The sequence below is a fragment of the Myotis myotis genome, unplaced genomic scaffold (assembly GCF_014108235.1).
Source record: "Myotis myotis isolate mMyoMyo1 unplaced genomic scaffold, mMyoMyo1.p scaffold_m19_p_8, whole genome shotgun sequence".
Lineage (NCBI taxonomy): Eukaryota > Metazoa > Chordata > Mammalia > Chiroptera > Vespertilionidae > Myotis > Myotis myotis.
The window spans coordinates 77,817,374-77,842,167 of NW_023416390.1; the positions used below are offsets into that span (position 1 = coordinate 77,817,374).

General features: G+C 42.1%; 1 protein-coding gene and 1 non-coding gene across 6 annotated transcripts in view; one reads left to right on the forward strand and one right to left on the reverse strand.

Annotated features, from left to right (window-relative positions):
- The window catches only part of MGAT5 (alpha-1,6-mannosylglycoprotein 6-beta-N-acetylglucosaminyltransferase), a 352,200-nt gene that overhangs the window by 91,328 nt on the left and 236,078 nt on the right, over positions 1–24,794 (reverse strand). For all 5 annotated transcript variants that reach the window (XR_004969483.1, XM_036320247.1, XM_036320246.1 and 2 more), the window contains exons 9-10: positions 24,511–24,645; positions 17,672–17,805 (exon numbers count right to left, since the gene is read on the reverse strand). Coding sequence is in view for 4 of the 5 variants with exons in the window: in XM_036320247.1 (XP_036176140.1) it covers positions 17,672–17,805; positions 24,511–24,645 (269 nt within the window). In the remaining variant the exon portion in view is untranslated. The remainder of the gene's footprint in view (positions 1–17,671; positions 17,806–24,510; positions 24,646–24,794) is intronic.
- Positions 20,944–21,050, forward strand: LOC118662285. The gene has a single exon (XR_004969676.1). It is a non-coding gene; the product is annotated as a U6 spliceosomal RNA (small nuclear RNA).

Below are 24,794 nucleotides of genomic sequence, written 5' to 3' on the forward strand. Positions count from 1 at the left end.
GAGCAGAGACCCCAGAGTCAGCCTGGGCCCCTCCCTCAGCCAATCAGCAAGTCCTGAGGATTAGCTTCTCAGAACTCTCTCAATTCCTCCCCTCCTCTCTCCACCATTCTTAGCTCTGGCCTCATCAATTCTTACTAAGGTTTTTGCAATAGATACGTTTTCTTTTTCCCGAAATAGAAAGGTGTTTTTTTCTTTATTATAATAGAAATATACCCTCAGTGTAAAACTTTTTTTCAGAGAACAGAGAAAGATAATAAGGAAAATAAAGATGTCATCCATCATCTTACCACCTAGACATAACCACTGTTAATGGGCTTTTCCCCCTAGACTAAGGGATCTTTTTTTGTCCTCAAATCAAAATTGGATCCTATTATACCTACTCTTTTGGGAACTTTCTTCACTTACACAATGTGCCACAGGTGCCTTTCTGGGTTAATAACCACAGCTCATCGCTGCTTGCTAAAGCAGTACTTCAGTGGGTGACTTATCTCATCAGCCATGATGCCACGTGTTGGGCTGCCAGCATTACTCGGTAGAACTAACCAGCCTTCCCCCAGGCCATTCGAATCTTTTTCATTCAGACAGAATCCTGACCCCTCGGCTGCCCCCACTCTCCCTGCCTCAGAGAATAGGGCAGATAATCCAGAGGGCTCCACCTGACCTGAGCTTAGTTGAAAGATGGGTTTATGATCCAAGTCCCACCAGTCATAGTTGCTCTAGGACCAGTCAGAGCTATGTTTGAAGTCACTGTCCTCCTGCTACATTCACAGAGATGGCAGGCTGGGCAAGAGCTATAGATGCCATCTGTGTGCCTATGTGAGGACAGCTGCCTGAGAATAATGCCAATCCAGAGAAATGGAGCCAAGAGATGGAGAGAATAAAGACATCTTCCAAGCCCCAACTTAAGCTGTCTAAAGCCACTTTCAACAATTCCCAGTGGGAAGAGCCAACAAATCCTTGTGATCAAGTCTAGATGACATAAATCCTGCTTGATACACCCTACCACAGACGTTTAAGATGATTCCAATTCTTGACGATCTACATGTCTCCCCACCTGAATATAAGCTCAATGAAGGGAGCTTCATTCATGCCTTTCAGCTCACTGGTATAGACAACGTACATCATAGAGATCACTGAACCCCTGTAAACTCTGTCGTGAATGTATAAGTAGTCTCCGAATCTCCAGTCTTGACCCTTTCCCTCTGCTCCCTCACTCTAATCCATCCTCTGTGGTGCCTGACCAGGTGGTCTTTGAAAGGAACACGTGAAGATAGCAGGTTCCTGCTGAAAGACGCCGCCCCCTTCAGGATGAAGCAGGGGGCACACCTATCATTCAGCTTCATTGCAGGTCACCCTTCCACCAACACTGCTCTTCCACAAGACCTTCTGGGGGTTCCCAAAGCCATGCTTTCCCGTCTTATCTTATGCTGACATCTGTCTGGCACATCTATCACTTCCTCCTCCCTTTAAGTCCCGGCACCCATCACCTTCCAGTTGAGGGATTCCCCCTTCCTCTCAGATCATGAAGAGTTAGAGCCCCACCACACACCACCATCTGCCCTGACAGACTGCAGGCTCTCTGAGGACTGAGGCATGTTTAAGTGTCTGTGAATTCCCAGAGTCCAGTAGAAATACAGCAAATATGTTTTGAGTGCATGATTAAGCCAATGAGGAATGCTTAATTAGCTGATGAGATTGATTTGTAGGTAGATCTATATTACAAGGCAGCAGTGGCTATGCCTAAACTACTTCTACCATCACGCCCTTTACACAAAGGCCCCAAAACCAAAGCCTGTTTTTTAAGGCAGCTCATCACTCTATCCCAGAACCTAGCTCAGGTCTGGTATAAGCGATCAATAAATATTTATTGAACTGATAAATCAACAAAAAGTTGATGTTGGGAAGAAGGGACAAATTAGTAATATAAACTTTTAAAATCCTAACAACACAGTGTTTTTAAAATACATTTTTATTGATTTCAGAGAGGAAGGGAGAGGGAGAGAGAGATAGAAACATCAATGATGAGAGAGAATCACTGATTGGCAGCCTCTGCCATGCCCCCCCCCCCACTGGGGATGGAGCCTGCAACCTGGGCATGTGCCCTGACTGGAATAGAACCATGACCTCCTGGTTCATAGGTCGATGCTTAACCACTGAACAACACAGGCTAGGCACATCACAGGTTTTTAAATATCTTCACTCATTTAACATCAGAACATTTATTGAGCACGTACTATGAACCAGGCAACAACTTAGAAGCTGATGATATACCAGTGAACTGACAAGCATAAATGAAGCTCCCTTCATTGAGCTTATATTCAGGTGGGGAGACAGGTAGTAAGTAAATAGTGTTATAGATAAAAAAAGAAATAAACACAATTGGTTTGGTGATCAATACTGAACTCTAGCTAATGGTATCATGCTAAAACATCTAAGGATTAAGTGTTCTTTTATGCATAATAAAGGTGAACTGATAGATGGAGAGAACTGATGGATATTCATGGATTGATATGTCATAGAATAAAGCAAACTTTTAATTGTAGAGTCTAGGTGGTGGGTTTCTACTGTACATTTCTCTCACCTTTTTCATATATTTGAAAAATGTTGTTAAAACAAAGGAAGACTATTGTCTGCCATCATATTCACATTGTTGATTCTAATTTCTATGATAATGAAACTGGCATGATATAAAAAACTTTATTGAAAAATAAAGATACATCACACAAGAAGTAATCTGGTCTTTAAAACTGTATACAGACAGAATCCCAGCAACAACACAGAGCAGGTAACTATTAAGGAACCAGCTCTGGATAGTTGACCTCTCCAAATCACTTTTAAGTGCGATAGAGATGCCATATAGCCTCAGAGGCCAACCCCAGAACACTGCCACCCAGAGGCTGAGCCACAAACTGACTCTTTGCTAAACACAAAATAAGGCATCTGGGAAACATATACGGCCTGCTTTAAAATAAGGACTGTGGTTTACAACACAGAGGAACAGTGTATTGCAGGGAAACTCAACACTCTCCTGAATACCTGGCAGGACTAAAGGCGAGCCAGACTGAAGAACAGAAGAACCGAAGGACCTTCACTACTGCAATTTTTTTTTTCTTTTTTCACCTTTTAACTAAGAAGCCAATCTTTTCTTCCTTTTTTTTTCTTTCTTTCTTCTTCTTTTTCCATCACCTGATTTTACCCTTTTAATTACTACCTTCTTATTTTTAACCAGTATTATTACTGCTACCATTTTACCAAAGTGCCATTTTATTTTCTTTTTATTTTATTTTGGGATTAGTGTTCTCCATTCTATTTTCATCGTTATATTATTGGTTGTTTCTAGTTTGCATCCATCTCCAGGGAGCTGTTGCTGGAATTTGTTGGGATTAGCGGCGGTTCTATAGGAGTATTCTCCTCATATAAAAACTCTCTTCCCCTCTTCCACTTCATTCTCTCTTTTTGCTCTTTTTTTTCTTTTCTTTTCTCGCTTTTATTTCCCCCCTCCTTTTTCCCAATTTCATTTTTGCACTCCTTTTTTTGGTCCCTACTTTTCTTTTCTTTTTTCTCTTTTATCTTCCTTCTTCCTTATCCCCCAATTCTCTTAATTCGGGCGGTCACCTTTATTTGGGGTTATTAATATCGTGAATATATTTGTGTTTAGTGCCTGGTACATGGTGCCTTGTTGTGTTGTATTTTGTGCCTTTAAATCAATGCAGCAGATCCAAGCCACAGCAGCCTCCTGAGCACCACACCCTCTGCTGAGGAACAGCAGCTGTACGTGAAACCTCCCCCCACCAGCCAGAAGAGCCACCACAGCTGTGAACAGCACCCACCAGAGGAGCTGCTGCCAACTGAAGAGCAACCACAGACCAAGGAGTCACTGCCACCCAGGGATCAGCCACTGAACGACTCAACATCTAGATATGTCAGTGAGATCAAATATGGGTAGACAAAGAAACCCCCAAAGGAAAGAGAAGGAGGACTCTCCAGAAAAGCAGCTAAGTAATACAGAGGCATGCAACATGACAGAAAAAGAATTCAGAATAAGGGTCCTAGAGTGCATAAACCGGATGGAGGAAAAAATCGACAACCTCTGCAAGAAGCAAGAAGAAACAGATGAAAAAATCGATAACATATGGAAGAAGCTAGAAGAAACAGATGAAAAAATCAACAACTTAAGTAAGACCCAAGAAGAAATGAAGAGTGATACAGCTGCAGTGAAAAACACCATTGAAAGTATCAACAGTAGACTAGGAGAAGCGGAGGACCAAATTAGTGAATTAGAAGACAAGGAAGCAAAACACACCCAAAATGTACTGCAATTGGAGAAAAAAATTAAAAGACAGGAGGAGAGCCTAAGGGAGCTTTGGGACAACATGAAACGAAACAACATACGAATAATAGGGGTACCAGAACAGCAGAAAGATGAACAAGGATTAGAAAACCTATTCGAAGAAATAATATCAGAAAACTTCCCTGAGATGGGGAAGAAAAAAGTCACACAAGCCCAGAGAGTCCCAAACAAGGTGAACCCGAAAAGACCCACACCAAGACACATCATAATTACCATGGCAAATGTTCAGGACAAAGAGAGAATCTTACAGGCTGTAAGAGAGAGACGGAAAGTGACATACAAGGGATCTCCCATTAGATTATCAAATGATTTCTCAACAGAAACACATCAGGCCAGAAAAGAATGGACGGAAATTTACAAAGTGATGCAAAGCAAAGGACTGAATCCAAGAATACTCTATCCAGCAAGGCTATCATTCAAACTTGAAGGGGAAATAAGAAGCTTCACAGACAAAAAAAGGCTAAGGGAGTTTATCACCACCAAGCCAGCAATGCAAGGAATGCTAAAGGGACTGGTATAAAAAGAAGAAATAAAAAGCTCAGAAAGAAAACAGCCACACCAAAAAAGAAATGGCTACAAACAAGTACCTTTCAATAATAACTTTAAACGTAAACGGACTAAATGCTCCAAACAAAAGACACCGAGTGGCTGAATGGATAAAAAAACATGACCCATACATCTGCTGTCTACAAGAAACCCACCTCATTAGAAGGGACTCACACAGACTGAAAGTGTAAGGATGGAAAAATATCTTTCAGGCAAATGGAAAGGAAAAGAAAGCTGGGGTAGCAATACTTATATCGGACACAATAGACCTCAAAGTGAAGGCCATAACAAGAGATAAGGAAGGCCACTTCATAATACTAAAGGGATCAATACAACAAGAAGATATAACCCTGGTAAACATATATGCACCCAATGCAGGAGCACCCAAATTCATAAAAAAAACTCCTGGAAGATATCAAAGGAGAGATCAACAACAATACAATCATAGTAGGGGACTTTAATACACCACTGACAGCACTGGATAAGCCCTCTAGACAAACAATCAGCAAAGATACAGCAATCCTAAATGACTCACTAGATCAGATGGACTTAATAGACATCTTCAGAACACTTCACCCCAAAGCCATGGAATATACATTCTACTCAAATGCTCATAAGACATATTCAAAAATAGACCATATATTGGGTCACAAGCAAAGTATCCCCAAATTCAAGAAGATTGAAATCATAAAAAGCATCTTCGCAGACCACGATGGCATAATATTAGAAATAAACTACAACAAAAACAACCCAAAATACTCAAACACCTGGAAGCTGAATAGCATGCTATTAAATATTGATTGGGTTACCAATGAGATCAAAGAAGAAATTAAAAACATCCTGGAAACTAATGACAATGAAAACACAACAATCCAAAACCTATGGGACACAATGAAAGCAGTCCTGAGAGGGAAGTTTATAGCTCTACAGGCCTATCTCAAAAAACAAGAAAAAATGGTAGTAAATCAGCTAACGCTACAACTCAAAGGATTAGAAAGAGAGCAACAAGAAAACCCCAGAGTGAGCAGAAGGAAGGAGATAATAAAGATTAGAGCAGAAATAAATGACATAGAGACCAAAAAAACAATACAGAAAATCAGTGAAACCAAGAGCTGGTTCTTTGAAAGGATAAACAAGATTGACAAACCTCTAGCCAGACTCACCAAGAAGCAAAGAGAGAGGACCCAAATAAACAAAATCAGAAACGATAGAGGCGAAATAACAACAGACCCCACAGAAATACAAATGATTGTTAAAAAATACTATGGACAGCTCTACTCCAACAAACTAGACCACCTGGAGGAAATGGACAAATTCCTAGAAAAATACAACATTCCAAAACTCAATCAGGAAGAATCTAAAAATCTCAACAGGCCAATAACTATGGAAGAAATTGAAGCAGTCATCAAAAAGCTTCCATCAAACAAAAGCCCAGGACCAGACGGCTTCACAGGGGAGTTTTACCAAACATTCAAGGAAGAACTAAAACCTATCCTCCTCAGACTACTACAAAAAATCCAAGAGGAAAGAACACTTCCAAGCTCATTCTATGAAGCCAGCATCACCCTAATACCAAAACCAGGTAAAGACAACACAATGAAAGAGAATTACAGGCCAATATCCCTCATGAACATAGATGCCAAAATCCTCAACAAAATCTTAGCAAATCGGATCCAGCAGTACATCAGAAAGATCATACACCATGACAAAGTAGGATTTATCCCAGGGATGCAAGGATGGTACAATATCCGCAAATCAATAAATGTGATACATCACATAAACAAATTGAAAGAAAAAAACCACATAGTCATATCAATTGATGCAGAAAAAGAATTTGACAAAATTCAACACCCATTTTTGATAAAAACTCTCAGTAAGGCGGGAGTAGAAGGATCATACCTCAACATAATAAAAGCCATATATGACAGGCCCACAGGCAGCATCATACTCAATGGACAAAAACTAACACCATTTCCCCTAAGAACAGGAACAAGACAGGGATGCCCCCTCTCACCACTCCTGTTCAACATAGTACTGGAAGTGTTAGCCATTGCAATTCGGCAAGAAGAAGAAATAAAAGGCATCCAAATTGGAAAAGAGGAAGTAAAACTGTCTTTATTTGCAGACGACATGATATTATACATACAAAACCCTAGAGACTCCATCAAAAAGCTACTAGACTTAATACATGAATTTGGCAATGTAGCAGGATACAAAATTAACCCCAAGAAATCTGAGGCATTTCTATACACCAATAGTGAACTTTCAGAAAGAGAGATTATAAAAACAACCCCGTTTACCATCGCACCAAAAAAATTAAGCTACCTAGGAATAAACTTAACTAAAGAGGTAAAAGATCTCTACTCAGAAAACTACAGGACGTTGAAAAAAGATATAGAGGAAGACATAAACAGATGGAAGAACATACCGTGTTCATGGATTGGTAGAATCAACATCATTAAAATGTCCATACTACCCAAAGCAATCTATAAATTCAATGCACTTCCCATTAAAATACCAACGGCATACTTCATAGATCTAGAACGAACTCTCCAAAAATTCATTTGGAATAAAAAAAGACCCCGAATAGCTGCAGCAATCCTGAAAAAGAACAAAGTAGGTGGGATCTCAATACCAGATATCAAGATGTATTACAAAGCCACTGTTCTCAAAACTGCCTGGTACTGGCACAAGAATAGGCATATAGATCAATGGAATAGAATAGAGAGCCCAGAAATCGGCCCGAACCAATATGCTCAATTAATATTTGACAAAGGAGGCAAGAACATACAATGGAGCCAAGATAGTCTCTTCAATAAATGGTGTTGGGAAAATTGGACGGATATATGCAAGAAAATGAAACTAGACCACCAACTTACACCATACACAAAAATAAACTCAAAATGGATAAAGGACTTAAATGTACGACAGGAAACCATAAAAATTCTAGAAGAATCCAAAGGCAACAAAATCTCAGACATATGCCGAAGCAATTTCTTCACTGATATAGCTCCTAGGGCACTTGAAACTAAAGAGAAAATGAACAAATGGGACTACATCAAAATAAAAAGCTTCTGCACAGCAAAAGAAACCATCAACAAAACAACGAGAAAACCCACTGTGTGGGAAAACATATTTGCCAATGTCATATCTGATAAGGGCCTAATCTCCAAAATTTATAGGGAACTCATACAACTTAACAAAAGGAAGATAAACAATCCAATAAAAAAATGGGCAAAGGACCTAAATAGACACCTTTCAAAAGAGGACATTCAGAAAGCCAAGAGACATATGAAAACATGCTCAAAGTCACTAATCATCCGAGAGATGCAAATCAAAACAACAATGAGGTACCATCTCACACCTGTCAGACTGGCTATCATCAACAAATCAACAAACGACAAGTGCTGGAGAGGATGTGGAGAAAAAGGAACACTTGTGCACTGCTGGTGGGAATGCAGACTGGTGCAGCCACTATGGAAGACAGTATGGAGTTTCCTCAAAAAACTGAAAATGGAACTCCCATTTGACCCTGTGATCCCACTTCTAGGAATATATCCCAAGAAACCAGAAACACCAATCAGAAAGGATATATGCACCTCTATGTTCATAGCAGCACAATTCACCATAGCTAAGATCTGGAAACAGTTTAGTGCCCATCAGTAGATGAATGGATTAGAAAACTGTGGTACATCTACACGATGGAATACTATGCTGCTCTAAAAAGGAAGGAACTCTTGCCATTTGCAACAGCATGGATGGAACTGGAGAGCATTATGCTAAGTGAAATAAGCCAGTCAATGAAGGAAAAATACCACATGATCTCACTCATTCATGGATAATAGAGACCATTATAAATTTTTGAACAATAATAGATACAGAGGCAGAGCTGCCTCAAACAGATTGTCAAACTGCAGCGGGAAGGCCGGGGAGGGTTGGGGGGCAGGAGGTAGGAGGGTAAGAGATCAACCAAAGGACTTGTATGCATGCACTGGGGGATAGGGGAGGCTAGGGGACTGTCTAGGGCCGGGGGGGGGGAGGGAATGGACACATATGTAATACCCTTTGTAATACTTTAAGCAATAAAATAAAAAAATAAAAATAAAACTGTATACAGACAGTGAGTGATGTTTGCTTTGAATTTTACCAAAACTAAATTTTTGGAAATGGTAGTGATACCAGGCTCTTTGAGAGACAGAAGGCTGGGGCATGGGCTGTGGAAACTATTATAAATAGCTGAGTTAAAAAGACAAGTGCCTGAACTGTTGGCAGAAGCACACTAGAGTAAAATTTTCAAGTGTCAAAAAACAATTTATGAGCAATGGACTCCTGTGAGAAGATCGCACGTGAAGAGACTTTGGCTGTAGAAGAAACTGCAAGCTGATCCTATTATTCACTGGTCTGCACAGCAGTGGGAGCCCTCCCGGCCCAAATTAAAGGCCAAAAGGGCAGTTTAAATCACAAACAGCCCTTTGCTTGTCACGGCCTAAAAAGAAAACCGTACATGGAAGCAACTGACCCTTAGCTGAAGCTAACAGATCTGCCCCTGCCGTGAAAGGGAAGGCTCGTTTCTAAAACACTTGCTTTTTGCCCAGCCAGCATGGCTCAGTGGTTGAGCACTGACCTATGAACCATGAGGTGGAGATTCAATTCCTGGTCAGGGCACAAACTTGGGTTGCGGGCTCGATCCCTGATGTGGGGCGTGCAGGAGGCAGCCGATCAATAATTCTCTCTCATCCTTGATGTTTCTTTCTCTCTCTCTCCCTCCCTCTTCCTCTCTGCAATCAATAAACTATATTTAAAAAATAAATAAAACTCTTGCTTTATCAGGCAAAAAATAAATAAAACTCTTTGTCAACAAGCCTCTACTTCAATCTGATCCTGCATATACATGTGGCTGGAAGTTCAAGTCCTTGGAGAAAGAAGAGTTAGAATGTCAATGACAATCAATATGATCTGAACAACTCTTTAAACCTAACCACGTGCATGAGTTCTGTGGGGAGACAGAGAGAGCAACATGAACCTAGGTGCCTCACGAAGGTTCTGGAATATGAAATCTGTGCGACACTTCTTACCCTTCCCTATCTTCTTGCATGGACTAAAAACAGAATAGGCCTTAGCATTCAATTTAATTTAATTTAATTCAATCAATAAATATTTTCTGAATGCCTGCCATGTGCCAGGCATTCTTCAGCATGTTGGAATTTTAGAATGAAGAAAACAGACAAAACCTTTACTAACACATGCCTCAGATTATAGGGGAAAATAATAAACAAAAGTAAGCGCGACATAAATGCTGGCTGGTGAAATAATTATGGAGGAAAATAAAGCATTTACAATGGGGGAGTGAGTCAGAGTTAATCTCACTGAAGTGTCATTTGAATTAAAGACCTGTAGAAGGAGATAGGGAAGTCTAAGGAACAACTAAGAATGTTCTGGAAGACAGAACAATCAATGCAAAGGTCCTAGAGTAGGAGTGTGCCCGGGCTATCCAATAAACAGCAAGGCTAGAAAGTGGTGAGCAAAACGACACACAGTGAGAGATGAGGCCAGGCAGGTCGTGGGCTAGACCACACCAGGCCTTGAGGCCACTGGCATGACTTGTCTTTCCCTATGGCAGATCCCGTGGCACTGTGAGCACAGGGGTGTCATGATCTGACTTAAATTTTAATTCACTTCATTTTGTAGTTGGGTGTAATTGTTCTTTACTCATTAATTCCACAGATATTTATCACCAATGAGGTTACCACTTCAGGCACTGAATCATGCTCAAAGGCTCACAGACTGGGCTCTGGGCTGGAACACAGCTGCTATGAGAGCCTCAGAGAGGACAGCCCGGCTCAAGAGGGAAATCTTTCCTGGGGACGTGTGCCTCCCGAAGGATGAGCAGGCGAAGGGGAGTGAAGGAGACAGGCTTCCAGACAAGGGAGCAGCATATCTAACAGTCTGGCTGGCAGAGAGAACTTGGCACCTAAGAGCCAGGAGAAGGCAAGACAACACCTGAGCTGGGCAGGAGCTGGATGGTGCCGGAATCCTGACAAGGAGGTTCGGATCTAGGACCTGGTGTCCTCTTTAAAGACTCCGTGGTGTGTTCACTGGAGCAAAGAGAAGATGAGGCCAGACAAGTATGTCTCAATCTTTCTACCATGAGCATCGGGGAAGAATGACCTGGGCTGGGAAGTGCTGTGTTCAAATCCAGCTCTGCACTTACAATTCTGGGCAGATTACTTTAAACTTCTGGGGCTTAACTTGAATAACAGGGACTAAATGAGATTATGTATGTCAAGTATAGGCACAAAGCTGGTGGCCAGTAATGAATGACTTGGCCCCTCTCTCTCACCAAATCCTAATCCCAATTTGATGAACTGGCACAATTAGTTCTTCATCTGCAGCCTTTTAACAAAAAGGCCATGCACCCTTTCCCAACACTTCACCTAGAATCTCAAAGGTGAGAGAGTACCAGGAGTGCTAAAGGGGCATAAGTTGGAGAACTGGAAGGCTTTATTTTGCAGTCACCATGAAGGTCAAGAGTGAGGCATTCGCTCCCCTGCACTGCTTTCCTTTCCATGAATTTTGCCCAGGGAATGGGTTTTTGTCAGCTGTCTTAGTTTCTTCCCTCCTCCTCTGCATAACCTTCTGCTCTACCCTACACATCCCCCTTTCCATGAAATGGGATGACCAACCATCTGGTTTGCGTGGGACAGAGGATGTTCCCATGATGCAGCCATTCACCTTGAAAACTGGGATGAGTTGGTCATCCTTACTGTGAACCAACACTTTCACGCCGCCCCCCCGCCCCCCCACAGAAATGTGACAGAACAAACAGGATGTGCTTTGCCTCGATGTTGAGGTCCGCTCTGCCCCATTCAACAAAGCTGTGATGTCTAAAGTGGAGGTATGATAAAGCCTTATTTTGATCATATGCCTCCTGCCCCATAAGGAAGAAACCTGGAGAGCAGACACCTCAGCATCCCACATAGCCCAGCACACCGTGCATGGTCAGTACATACACTGAACAAGTGGTAAGAGCAACAACCCCAAAATATTCCAGTCCAAGTCTTCAATTCACTCCCACAATGAACAGCAAATGAATTAGGCTTGGTCACTTCTTAAGCCCTTGTTAAGGAACAACCTTGGGGAGATAGGGAAAGAAGGATGTTAAAAAAAGATGGACTGGAGATGAAGTGGAAAGACTAAATTAACAACTCCCAGGTCTCCAATCTCTTCACTCAACTTCATTACATCTCCGACTTTCCTGCTTCAAATTACCTCACAAACCGAAAAAAGCTGAATAGTCCCCAGCCTCGACTGTAACTACAGATTGCGAGCACCCAAAAGGCAAATTCTTTAGAGTCTTCATATTGTGAGTGACAGCTGAAATGTTGCAGGTACTCAAAAAATTAGTCCACTAAATAAACAGAAACCTACAGAGGCAGACACTACTAGAAATAAGAAAATGTTCTGTGATAGTGATATGAATAGTGAGGCTGTTAAGAAGACAGACTACTAAACATTATTCAAAGTTTTCCACTGTAGGATGTAAATATAGGCCTGAAATGAAACTTGCCTGAAACTAGGAATAAGGAGTTTAATCATCTCTGCTATTGCTACTTCCAGCCAGTCTCCAGAGGAAGAAGGAAAAACTTCATTAGGTGACTGTTTCACCACTGATGATGCTTTACGCAAGCCAGATGTGGCTGTGAGAGAGGGTGTCTGCAGGTAGATCATTAGAACTACCTGAATAGCGGACAACTCAAGCTAAAAGTCATCACCATGGGGTTTTATTTCTCTCCTCTAAACTGTATAGACAAATGCCTTCTCCATGGGCAGATTGCTTTCTTTCTGAAGTATAACATATCTTGCTTGGGACTGAGAAAACATAAAAGAGATTGTCTTTGGGAGTTAAGAGAAAGCAGCACACATAGCAGACTAAAGGCCACCGGCTAAAGTGATGCCTACATGTTTGGTCAAGACAAGTCCCTGGAAAGCTCAGGAAAAGCAACAATTAATTCTCAAAAGCATCTCCAAATAAATACAGATTAGGAGCTAGCGACTTGAACTATAAAACAGACCTAGAAATGATGGTTTTAAAAAATTATATAAGTGGAAGACAAGGAGATGCAAAATTTTAGTGTGTGTGTGTGTGTGTGTGTGTGTGTTAAACCAACGTAAAAGGTAATGCTTGCACTGGTATACGGGACACATTTTTGGTGGGGAGGGGCTTTCTCTGTTTCTGTAATAGAGTTATGTGTCTTTTTAAATTTCATTGGAAGATGGAGAAAGACATTTAAATAGACCCTTAAAAAAATTCCGCTCTCAGGGTGATTCGAAGGAGGCAGGAGTGGTGAGGAATCTGGGCGGCACCTTCCAGACCAGCAGGCCTCTGGGAGGCTCGGCCAGGACCTGGGGAGGCAGGTACGTGAGGGAAACAGGGGCAGGGGCCTGAAACACACGGGCAATACATGAGCATATTTGTACATCAATTATGTAATGATTACTATCAGCCCATAAGCTAAGCACCAGGAAACCTGCACTTCAGACCACTAGCACAGCCACATTTTCTCCAAAGGGCGAGGCAATCAAAGATTTTGTGGGAAAGACAGGGCTGGACTGGACTGGACCCCACCCCTTTGTCATGGGGGAGGGAAGAGCCCCTCTCCCAAAGATGCACCCAAGTTCTCCGAGGGCAGTTTTGGGAAGTAGGGTGCAGGCTTGCTGTTTGCTGCTGCAAATTCTTCAACTAACACATTGCAACATGATAAAACATCTCAAGCTGCTTCACTGCCCTCTTTCCTCCATTGAAGATAGCCTCATCCATGGGGAATTTTCCCACCAATTGTTACTTGATGGATTTAGCAGCCAGTGAGGATCTCGCCTCGCTCCATTATCTCATTAGCTGCTACACAATGCTGAGTTTCTAATTCCTGGGTCCTTTTGCATTTATTAGCTGTGATTTCTCCATGATTAACAACTTTCTCTCATCAACTATTTGACTGTCTTCAAATACAATTTGTCTTAGAAAATCAGGATCAAAGTGGAATTCTTTTCCCGTATTGTTCAGGGTAATGAAGATGTATCCTAGCAACGTGCAAAGGTGACCGATTGATTTTGTGGGTTTTTCTCATTTGAAGTATCATGGGCTCCTGGATCATTTGTCATTGGTCTGATTTCAATCCACTGCAGTGATTATTCATTTTGATATTCTGACTACCCTATCTCCGGCTCCTGTGTCCTCTGACCCCACCCCCGGTTGGCCTCAGCTCCCAGGATGTCCCCTCTTGCACTTTTCCTGCCTTAGTCCGGGAACCAACTACGTATCTAAGCAGGGGTTCCTTTTAGTGGGAAAGTGTTTAGGGAATACTAGTCTGAGTGCTAGTGAGTCATCCTTACTTTTGATCCTTTCAAAGTACAGAGCTGGGAAACATGGTCTTTTTAAAGAGAAAAATTTCATACTACTATTGATATTTCTTATTCAGGTTAGATATTATACACTCTTTACTTAAATTCTTTAAATAATTCCCCTTTCTTATATTCTGAAAATTTTGGCTCCTACAGTATACCCAGAATATTTTCAAAGAACAATATAAATGTTTCCCACTATAAATGTACAGTCCAAAGACTGTTTTGAAGTCACTTGAAATGAGTATTTTCTCTGCATGAGAGATTGACAGCACCTGATATATCACTAGGTTTGTTTTGTTTCAGTTATTAGTGAATACTTCCCTCTTTGATTTTTCTTTTTAGGTTATATAAAAACAGTAATGGTTCTAAAGTGGAAATAAGGTACATTAAGAGACATCTACTTTACACACCCCCCTCCAGTGATAGTCATTTGTATTAGCTTATTTATTACTCCTTTATTTCTTTTGAAAATACAAGCAAATTTATATACACTACTGTACTCACACATTTTCCTCCACACCCTTCTTATATACAAGGGAGAGCTCTGCACACAGCCCTGCACTTGGGTTTTTATCACTTAACTAGAGGCCCGATGCACGGAATTTGTGTAAGGGCCTTGGCTGTGGCGAGGACCTCTGCTGCAGCCCCCGCCCGCTGCTGCTGCCACCATGGCTGGGGGCCTCTACCACCACTGCCACGGCCCCTGCCCACCGCGGCTTTGTCCAGAAGGAAGGACATCTGGAAGGATGTCTGGTCTAATTAGCATATTATGCTTTTATTATTATAGATTATTATACATAGAGCCTAGACTGTGTCCACAGACCTTGTTATTCACTCAGTCCCCTATGGAAGCATTCAGGCTATTTCTAGTCTGTATTGCAAATAGTGCCCCAATAAACAGCCTTTGCACAGGCCTCTTTCTATTTCCCTTACCTACCTTTGGAATAGGTTCCTAGATAGGATCTCTTCAGTGCAAGGAAAGATGCACTGGCAGTTCTGCGAGGTGGTGACACCTACCCGCTCAGCATGAGGGTGAGAGCAGGCTGCTGTCCCTGGGCTTCGCCACTGGAATGGCTGGGCTAGCAAACCTTTGAACGTTGGCCAATCTGATATGTGGGACGTGGTATCTTGGTGCGGTTTGAAAACACATTTCTCTATTGTGAGTGAAGTTAACATATTTTCATATATTTGAGGTAATACATTTCATTTTCCTCTGAAACGGTAATAGCTTTTGCCCATTTTCATACTGGATTGTAGAATTTTTTTACTCATTATTTTTAGAAGTTCTTTATATATTAGGGATACTAGCCCTCTGCTAAATAATTTGCTTATGGCAGTGGTTCTCAACCTTCTGGCCCTTTAAATACAGTTCCTCATGATGTGGCCCAACCATAAAATTATTTTCGTTGCTACTTCATCACTGTAATGTTGCTACTGTTGTGAATCATAATGTAAATATCTGATATGCAGGATAGTCTTAGGCGACCCCTGTGGAAGGGTCGTTCAACCGCCAAAGGGGTTGCGACCCACAAGTTGAGAACCGCGGGCTTATGGTGTTATTGTTTTTGACATACACATTCTTTTTTTTTTTTTTAAGGGCTGTCTAATGTTTTCCCCTTGATTCCTGCTGAATGAGAGTCAATTAGGACACACATACTTCCCAGGGAACAGGAATTAATCTGTCTTCATTTCTAGTTACACTGTAAGCAGTGAATTTCTTTCATTTCAACCTGCACTGTGGAAATCCTCCATTTATGTACAACAAAATGTGTTTTTCAGGACTCTGAATTCCAACATTCTAAAAGAGAACTTTATAATACTTTCTGGAAAAGCTTATTCACACCCCCTGGGATTAGAAAAACTCCATCCGGTGGAGGGCATACATATCAATTCCAGCCACTTTAGACATAGGTAACATTTTTCCATTTGGCATTAACACAGGTTACTTCTTAGGCTATTTTGTATGACCTCATCCCAGCCCCTCAAAGTTACACATGCTTTATACCATACTGACCGGCCATCTGTCACCCAACAAGCCCTATATTTTTTTGTCCCCTAAACTGTGCTCCAGGAACAGTCACGTTTACCATGCACAGAACACGCTCTCACAGATCTCTCTGAGCTGATTTTAAAAGGAACTCGTCTCAATTCTCTCTTCTCATACCTTATACCCAGGGACTAGTCCCATGTGTCTGCTGCTACATGTAGACGACCTGAGAAAAGAGTCATCTTCAGCTGGCTGCAGAAGAGGGGGTGAGGCAACCATGCAGGAAGAGGCAGGGCAGGGGCAACAGATTCACATCTCAGATACACATTCTAGGTAGAAACCTCTGGATTAAAATGTTCTGATCGTATTGGAAAATGGGAATTTTCCACTCTGAGCGTGCAAATGAACTATCTTACTCAGGTGACCTTTTGTTTACGGAACTGAATGTCATCACCTGAATGTCATCACCGGGATCTACTGACTCAGACAACAAACCTGCTCTTTGCATGAACACTATCAAATCTGGCTTCACAGTATTCTGCTAATTTTAAATGAAATGAGGTAAACTGATAGTAGTAAGGAAGTGGGAGAAAAACCTGACCCACAGCGAGGGCCGGTTGGTGCATCATCTCTCAGTGTGTCCAGTACATCTCCTAAAATAACCACTGCTCTTGGCGACAATAACACCACGTGAACAAAAGAAGTGAGATTTCCTTTTGAGTCTGTGTTTAAGAAGTTGATAAAGTATGAAACAGTTTTAAAAAGTTCCATTTAGGTCCTGACCGGGTGGCTTAGTTGGTTAGAGGGTGATCCAAATATACCAAGGCTTCAGGTATGATCCCTGGTAGGAGCACATACAAAAATCAACCACTGAATGCATCAATAAGTGAACAACAACCAATGTTTCTCTCTCTCCCTTCCTCTGTCTGTCACTCAACAGTCAAAAATAAAATAAAATAACAGTTCCACTTTAAAAAGGCTAACAGTTTTCTTTGCAAAATTTGATGCGTAAGTAATTAAGGTTTGCTTATTTGGAAAATGTGTGGCCACAGAAGACCCCATTCCTTGTCTCTAATCAAGTGGACCCTACACAGCACCTGTGGGGCAGGCAACAGGTGTAGTGTCTGCCAACCCAAAGTGGACCCAAAGCCCTTTCCCTACGGTTTCTCATGATACGTCCTGTGGAAACATTTTTCTCCAGAACACTTCTAAGTGCTCACCTGGCCTTTGATAATAATTAAGAAAAAATTCCATTATTCCCAAGGCACATATTTCTACAACTCAGGGCCCTTGGGATCATAAGCTCAAATACATGCCATCTACTCTCTTTCCCCATTTGTCTATGGCAGCATTCTAAAAGGCAGGTGCGAGACAGGAATACTCACGGAACATGGTGTAAAACTGCTGCGGGTTCAGATTCCACTTTCCCCAGGGGGTCTTGTGGCCTTTGGACTGGGCGTAGCTGGCATGGTTAAACTCCGGCTCGGTGCCGAAAGAGTCCAGGACGCGCAGCATGCACCTGCAAGAAAAAGTGCTGTGGGTAAAACTGCAACCTTGACCCAAAGTTCCGGAAGTAAAAGCTCCAACCCCTCTTTTCAGGCACTGCCAGAAAGGGACAGATACTTTAATATATATATATATGTTTCAGAGAGGAAGGGAGAGGGAGAGAGAGAGATACAAACATCAACGATGAGAGAGAATCATTGATCGGCTGCCTCCTACATGCCCCCATTGGGGATCGAGCCCATAACCCGGGTATGTGCCCTTGATCGGAATCAAACCCGGGACCCTTCAGTCCACAGGCCGACGCTCTATCCACTGAGACAAATCAGTTTTTAGAATAGCCGTGTAACCAAGCATCTCCATATGTGACTTGGACCATCATGCAGCAGACACAATGTACTTCAGAGAATGACTCAAACACCCATGAAATAAAGTTCTCCGACGCACCCTGGCTGGTCGCTCAGTTGGTGGAAGCATCATCCCATACACCAAAACAGTGTGGGTTCCATCCCTGGTCGGGGTGCATACAGGAGGCAACTGGTTCATGTTTCTCTCTCACATTGATGTTTTGGTTTTTTTTCCTCTCTCTCTCTCAAATTAATACACATATCCTCCTCAGGTGAGGGTAAAAAAAGAGAGAGATGCGTAAATGTTCCCCAAAGCTGAACTGCAGAGTGCATGCTCACTGCTGTGTCCCAGCAGGCTGAGCAGCCAGTGGTGCCTAAGGACACTTGTTGAAGAAATAAAGAATTGCCATTTTTAGAGGCCACTATGTATACTTTGTGTCCCCCAAAATTTATGTGTTGAAATCCTAACCCGCAAAGGTGATGGTATTAGCAGATGGGGCTGTTGGGAGATGGTTAGGTCATGAGGGTGGAGCCCTCGTGAATAGGATTAGTGGCCTTATAAAGGAAACTCTGCATTGCTCCCTAGCCCCTTCCATCCTGTGAGAATTCAAGAAGTCTGAGACCTGGAAGACAGCCCTCATTTGGCCATGCTCGCACCCTGTCTTGGGCTCCCAGGTTCCTGAATGTGAGCAGTGAAGAATGCTTGCTGTGCACAAGCCCCCAGCCTGTGCTATTATCTTACAGCAGCTGCAACAGATGAAGATGGAGGTCTTATTCTGCTCAAAGCACATGGCATGCCTTATCTGTTTCAACATTTTCACCAATTAATTAGAGTATGTGATTTTAGGTAAAGCTTAGAATCTTGCTCAAAAGGCAATGGTGATTTTCATGTGTCTGATAGTAAGAGAATACGACTGCTTCCTCCCAGGGCCTGAAGTGAAACTGAAGATGCTTCATTTGGCTGTTCCACCAAAGCCTTCCAACAGGGCTGGCTGAATCCCATCTACAGCCTATTTCAGCAAGCCTTCAAGCTATGAATGATCTTCACATCTTTAGTTGAACAATAAACAGAATAGTTTGTGACATGTGAAAATTTTATAAAATTCCATTTTTAGCATTCAAAAATAAAGTTTTATTTTAATATAGCTACACCCAGTTGTTTGTACATTATTTGTGGCTGCTTTCACACAATAATAGTGGAGTGAGGAGAGATAGAGACCATCCGTCCAGAAAAGCCTAAAATATTTACTCTCTGGCCCCTTACAAGAAAAGCCTGCTGACCTCTGCTTTAGGGTGCACATGGAATGACCAATCAGAAGAAAAGAATCAATACTGAAGCAGAATGTATTGATTTTGGTTACATTTATTTCATTACTAATTCTCAAAACATAGATGTAAATTTAGCTCATAAATGACCTATAAAAATAGCAGTATTTTCTGTTGTTATGTATCAATACTGCTTCTGAATAGATCTTACTGGACCAACAAGCGTGAAAGTAAATAAAGATTAAAGCTCATATTTTAGAATCAGAGGATGGCAATGATTTTTAAGTATTTGATTCAGTTTCTTTCTTCTCTTTTCCATTTTCAAGAAGTTCATTCTTCCAAGTTTTTTAAAAAAAATCCTCACCTGAGGATATGTTTATTGATTTTAGAGAGAGGAAGGGAGGGAGAGGGCAAGGGAGAGGGAGAGGGACAGGGAGAGGGGGAGGGAGAGGGAGTGGGAGAGGGAGAGAAACATCCATGTGTGAGAGTAGTATCGATTGGTTGCCTCTTGTATGTGCCCCGACCAGGGATTCATCCCGCACCCTAGGTATGTACCCTGACGGGGAATTGAACCTGTGACCTTTTGGTGCATGAGATGACACTTCAACAAACAGCCACCCAACCAAAGCCCAACTTTTCATTTTTACATCAATGTATGATTCAGGAAAAAAAGTGCAACTATCAGATTGGTTGTTCCAGGAAGAGCAAAGTAAATTGCCATTTTGGTGAGATGATGTTCTCATCAGAGATCAGCATCACCAGTCTAGACAAGGAAGAAAAGAGAAGGAAAAGAATAGGCAGGTAGAGGAGGGCGGGCCGTGACCAGGTGGGAAATACAAGCTGACCACAGAAAGCACCTCCTTGCCTGGATTCCTGTGTGACTCAAGGAACAGGCCATCATCACAGTGACCACTGCCACAACAGGCACAAGAACGTGTTACCAGCCTGGCAGACAAGAGGCAGACAGAAATGGATGTCCACACTCCAGGAAAAAGGTAGGGATGCAAGGAACTGATCCACGCCTGTTTTTCCTGCTCTTTGAGCAGCTCTCTTATTTATAAAACATTCCCAAGTCTTAACTTACACTCTTCCTTTTAAAATAAAGATGCAAAAGGCACTTATTGGAGCCAGTATGTTTTCTTCTGAGGAAGAGGGCAGTGCTGGGACAGAGGGATGATGTGGCAGCTCTGGGGAGGTTGCTGCGAGAGAGGGAGGGACACACACCACTAGGCGGGGCGGTGGAAGGTTGGCTGCCCAGGCACAGAGCTGGGATGCAGGGACCACAGCGCTCTGTGCCTGACCCCAGGGACAAACAGGCACTCTGTCCGAAGGGTCCTTTGCCTTGAAGCTTTGGCTGCTTCCGCTTATTTGCAATTGACTCAAATGGTCTACATTCCTCTCTGGCTCTGGCTTGTCATTCTATTTTTAACTTGGAGTTTTACTGGTGTTATTTTCATTTGGATAATTAAAATAAACTCTAATGAGTAGAGATGCCTGGCAGTCGCCTGATTCCTGGAAGCCTGGAGGTCAGAAAGTGCCTAGTGCTCGCTTCAGCAGCACATATCCTGAAATTGGAGCAATACAGAGAAGATTAGCATAGCCCCTGCACAAGGACAACACGCAAATTCATGAGGCATTCCATATTAAAAAAGAAAAAGAAGTGCCTAGATGTTCGCTTCTGATACTGGGCTTCTTCCCCATGGAAGGCTATAGGATGGATGGTACCGTGTCACAGGTACTTGTGATTCTACATCCTCATACTTGAAGCTTTGATTTAGGAAATGCCTATTGTTTTTAGCTTATCTGGGTTTGTTTTATAACCAGAGGCCGGAGACTGATCTCTGTCTGTGACTGAGGAGGCTAACATTATAGCTTTCCTGGTCAATCACGTTCTGCATCTGTGTTGGAATTGTGTGAGTTAATATTGACACCCTTCCTCTAATGCCTTTTGTGTGTATGTAGCACCAGAAACAGACTAATGGCTTCAAAAGATATTAGCCTCGCTGCCGAGCAGCTGGCCTCCTCGAGCAGGGTTCCCTGCAGCCATGCCAAATGCTCCTGGATACTCTCTCTGCTCTAAGCCACGCTATTATGGGATGGATGCTCATAACCTTCATGCAGGGACCTACTTTCTAATGTGGAGCTCGATGCAAAACATGCTATAAATTAGACTATGTGCATCTCGCTGTCGGGTGTGTTCTCAGGGCTGTGAAGGAAGACTGTTCTGGTTTTAGATTTGATTTGCATGAGTTTTGCGGTACCCAGCAGTGTACTAGTTGCATATAGGAAATATTTAACTGAGTTTCCTGGGTCCTTACATAAATTTGACAGAATTTTCAAAGATCAGTATTTCCCAAGATCAATACAAATCAAGGGTTTGCCCCTAAATGAAAAATCAGAAGATAACTGTACACTGAATAGAAGTCATATCATCTGCCATCGACCAAGATGAATACAGATGGCTCTGACAAGTTTGATCTTCAAAAGGGGAAGGAATGGGCGGGAAACTCTTTAGAGGACCTGCTCGGCCTTCTGGTGAAACCTGAGCGCCATCACACCACAGACAGCAGGGCTGGTGACTAAGTGACATCCTGCCAACAGCACTAACATGTGATTTACTAAAGGATGGACAGACATTACCCTCTGCCATAAACCCCCTGCCATGCGTCCTGTCATCCAACAAGAACCAAATACCAATCAGCGGTGGCCTTTTTAATAATGGAATCATCCTTTTTAATTGAACTGAATACTACCACTGAGAATGGTATTATTCCCATCCAAACAGCCCTCCTTAATGGTGAGGATATGTGAGGCCAGGGATCCCCGTGATGCCCACTCCAGTTGCACATTTATCAGGTGCCTGTCATTTGCAAAATGCCAGGGCACAACAGCACTGCCTTCTTTCTTTTATTTTTAATGTGGTAACTAAAAAGAAAAAAAAAAAGTGTGTTTACTTACATGGCTCATTAACCAAGAAAAGAGATGGTTATTTCCATGTAACAGAGAACAAATGTGATGGCCTGGGATTCATGAAGATTTCAACAAAACGCAAACCCCAAACCAGGAAAAACCTGATACAAAGGTAGAGAGCGACCCAGGCCCAAACCAAATTTTTATTTTGCTATTTTATGAGTCTACATTCAAAGGCAATGAGAGCACAGGGTCTTTCTCAATCAGTCCCTCTCCTCTGCCCATGAACATGTCTCTGCCCAGTGAGAAAATCATTGCTACCACGAGGAAATTTCACAGCAACAGTGCCTTCTTCCCCTCTGTGTTCCTGAGAAGAATCTTAATATTTTAAATTTTCATTTCTTTCAATTCTAAAGGACTTCCAGTCTGACATAACCTTGGAGATGAAAGCTAATGATATTAAACTATAAACTAACCGGAATTAAAGAAGTGATTGATGTATTGGTTAAGTTAAAAGAACACATGAAAACATCTCTTTACCGAATATCAACAGAAAAGGAACACATGGTGGGGGGCAGCGGTTCCAAGTCGTTCTAACTGAAAGACTCTCAGAGTGTTCTCTTAGGAAGCTGGTTTAAACAAGTCAACATTTACTATCACTGATAAAGTTTGTGCTAACTTCATGATTTTTACCCAAATTGACGAAACACGGACATTAGAGAATGGATATAATGCTTATTTAAATGTATTCACCTTTTAAAATTTATTGGAAACTTTTAGAGACCTTAAGTAAAAGCCAGTATCAACTGCAATAAATGGAAGACAACAAAAAAGCATGTTATTGTTCTTTAATAAGTATTAAACTCAAAGTGAAAGAGAGAAACACTGATGCAAGAAAGAAACATCGATCAGTGGCCTCATGCAGGCACCCCAACCAGAGATCAAACACACAACCTGGGGATGTGCCCTGACCAGAAATCGAACCCGCAACCTTTCGGTGTACAGGACAATGCTCCAACCAACTGAGTCACACTGGCAAGGGCACAGGTTCTCACACTTTGTTAAAAATGCATGCAAGTGTTAAGAGTAGTGTTGGAGCCCTGCCGGTGTGGCTCAGTGGTTGAGCGTAGTCACCATGCTCCATAAGGTCACCAGTTCAATTCCTGGTCAGGGCACATGCCAAGGTTGCAGGCATGCAACCAGTAGGGGGCATGCAGGAGGCAGGCAATGGATGTTTCTCTCTCACTGATGTTTCTATCTCTTTCTCCCTCCCCCTCTCCCTTCCTCACTAACAATCAATAAAAACATATATTTTTTTAAAAAAGTAGTGTTGGAGAAATAGTAGCACCAAACTAAGCCTTTTTTCAGAGAGATTGAAAGAAAACTGAAAAATTAATAAACTTCATTATCTATTTCAATGTCATCTAGTGTTATGCTGTGTATCATGTAAAAGCGTTTCAAATACTAACTCGTGGCCCCAGCCCCACACCAGGTAACCCTGAGCTCATCCACTAAACCAGCGGTCGCCAACTGGTGGTCTGTGGACCACTGGTGGTCCGTGAGGTCCGAAAGGTTGGCGACCGCTGGTTTAAGAAAACCTTTGGAGCAGCAGTCGCCAACCGGTGGTCCGTGGATCACTGGCGGTCTGTGAGGTCCGCAAGGTTGGCAACTGCTGCATTAAATGATAAAGACTGCCACAGGGCAGCACACACACGTGGGGCATCCCAAGCACGAGGCAGATCTTAAAAAGTGCAAGACCCGGGCATTCAGGTATTCCCAGGCTTTCTCTTCCAAGAATGACAAGAATACTGATGGGGGAAAAGCAGAGAGAATGAGTCATTATCTCAAACCTAAGAAACACAAGTAATGACTCTGTCCTAATTTTATCGAAATTGCTATGTGATTAAACAGATGAGATTGTTGTGGGCATACTGAGAGAGGAATGCTAAGTATTAGGGATGGTAAAAAGGAGGCTGGATACTTGTTTTCTATTCTTAACATAAATCAATGAAAATAATGAATAGCCCTTGAAAGTAAGAAGTCACTGTGGAGAATCTGAATTTCAATTAGGAAAGGGAAACATTCTCCACACGGTTCAAAAGATATTTGATGCGCTTCTTTCTACTTACAACCATTCAACCCTTGTTTAAAAATAAATAAAAAGCTCTGCAAACCTAAGAACAGCATGCGGCACTTACTGGTAATGAACCCAGGATGGTCCGAGAGTTTTCTTGAATTGAGCGAGTCCCACAATATCAATATAAATGAGCTCAACGATTCTGTCTCCTACGGTGGGGCAGCCAGATCGGTTTCCTACAACCTTCTTCATTATTCTAGAGAAAGGGCAGAAGAGAGAAAACAAAACAAAACAATTTACTTCAAGGTATGATACTTAACTTTAATAGGCAAATGCACATCCAACAATCCTTACCAGGAGAATGGCATGGCTCATCCCCATCCACTGCTCATCTGAATTCTGCCC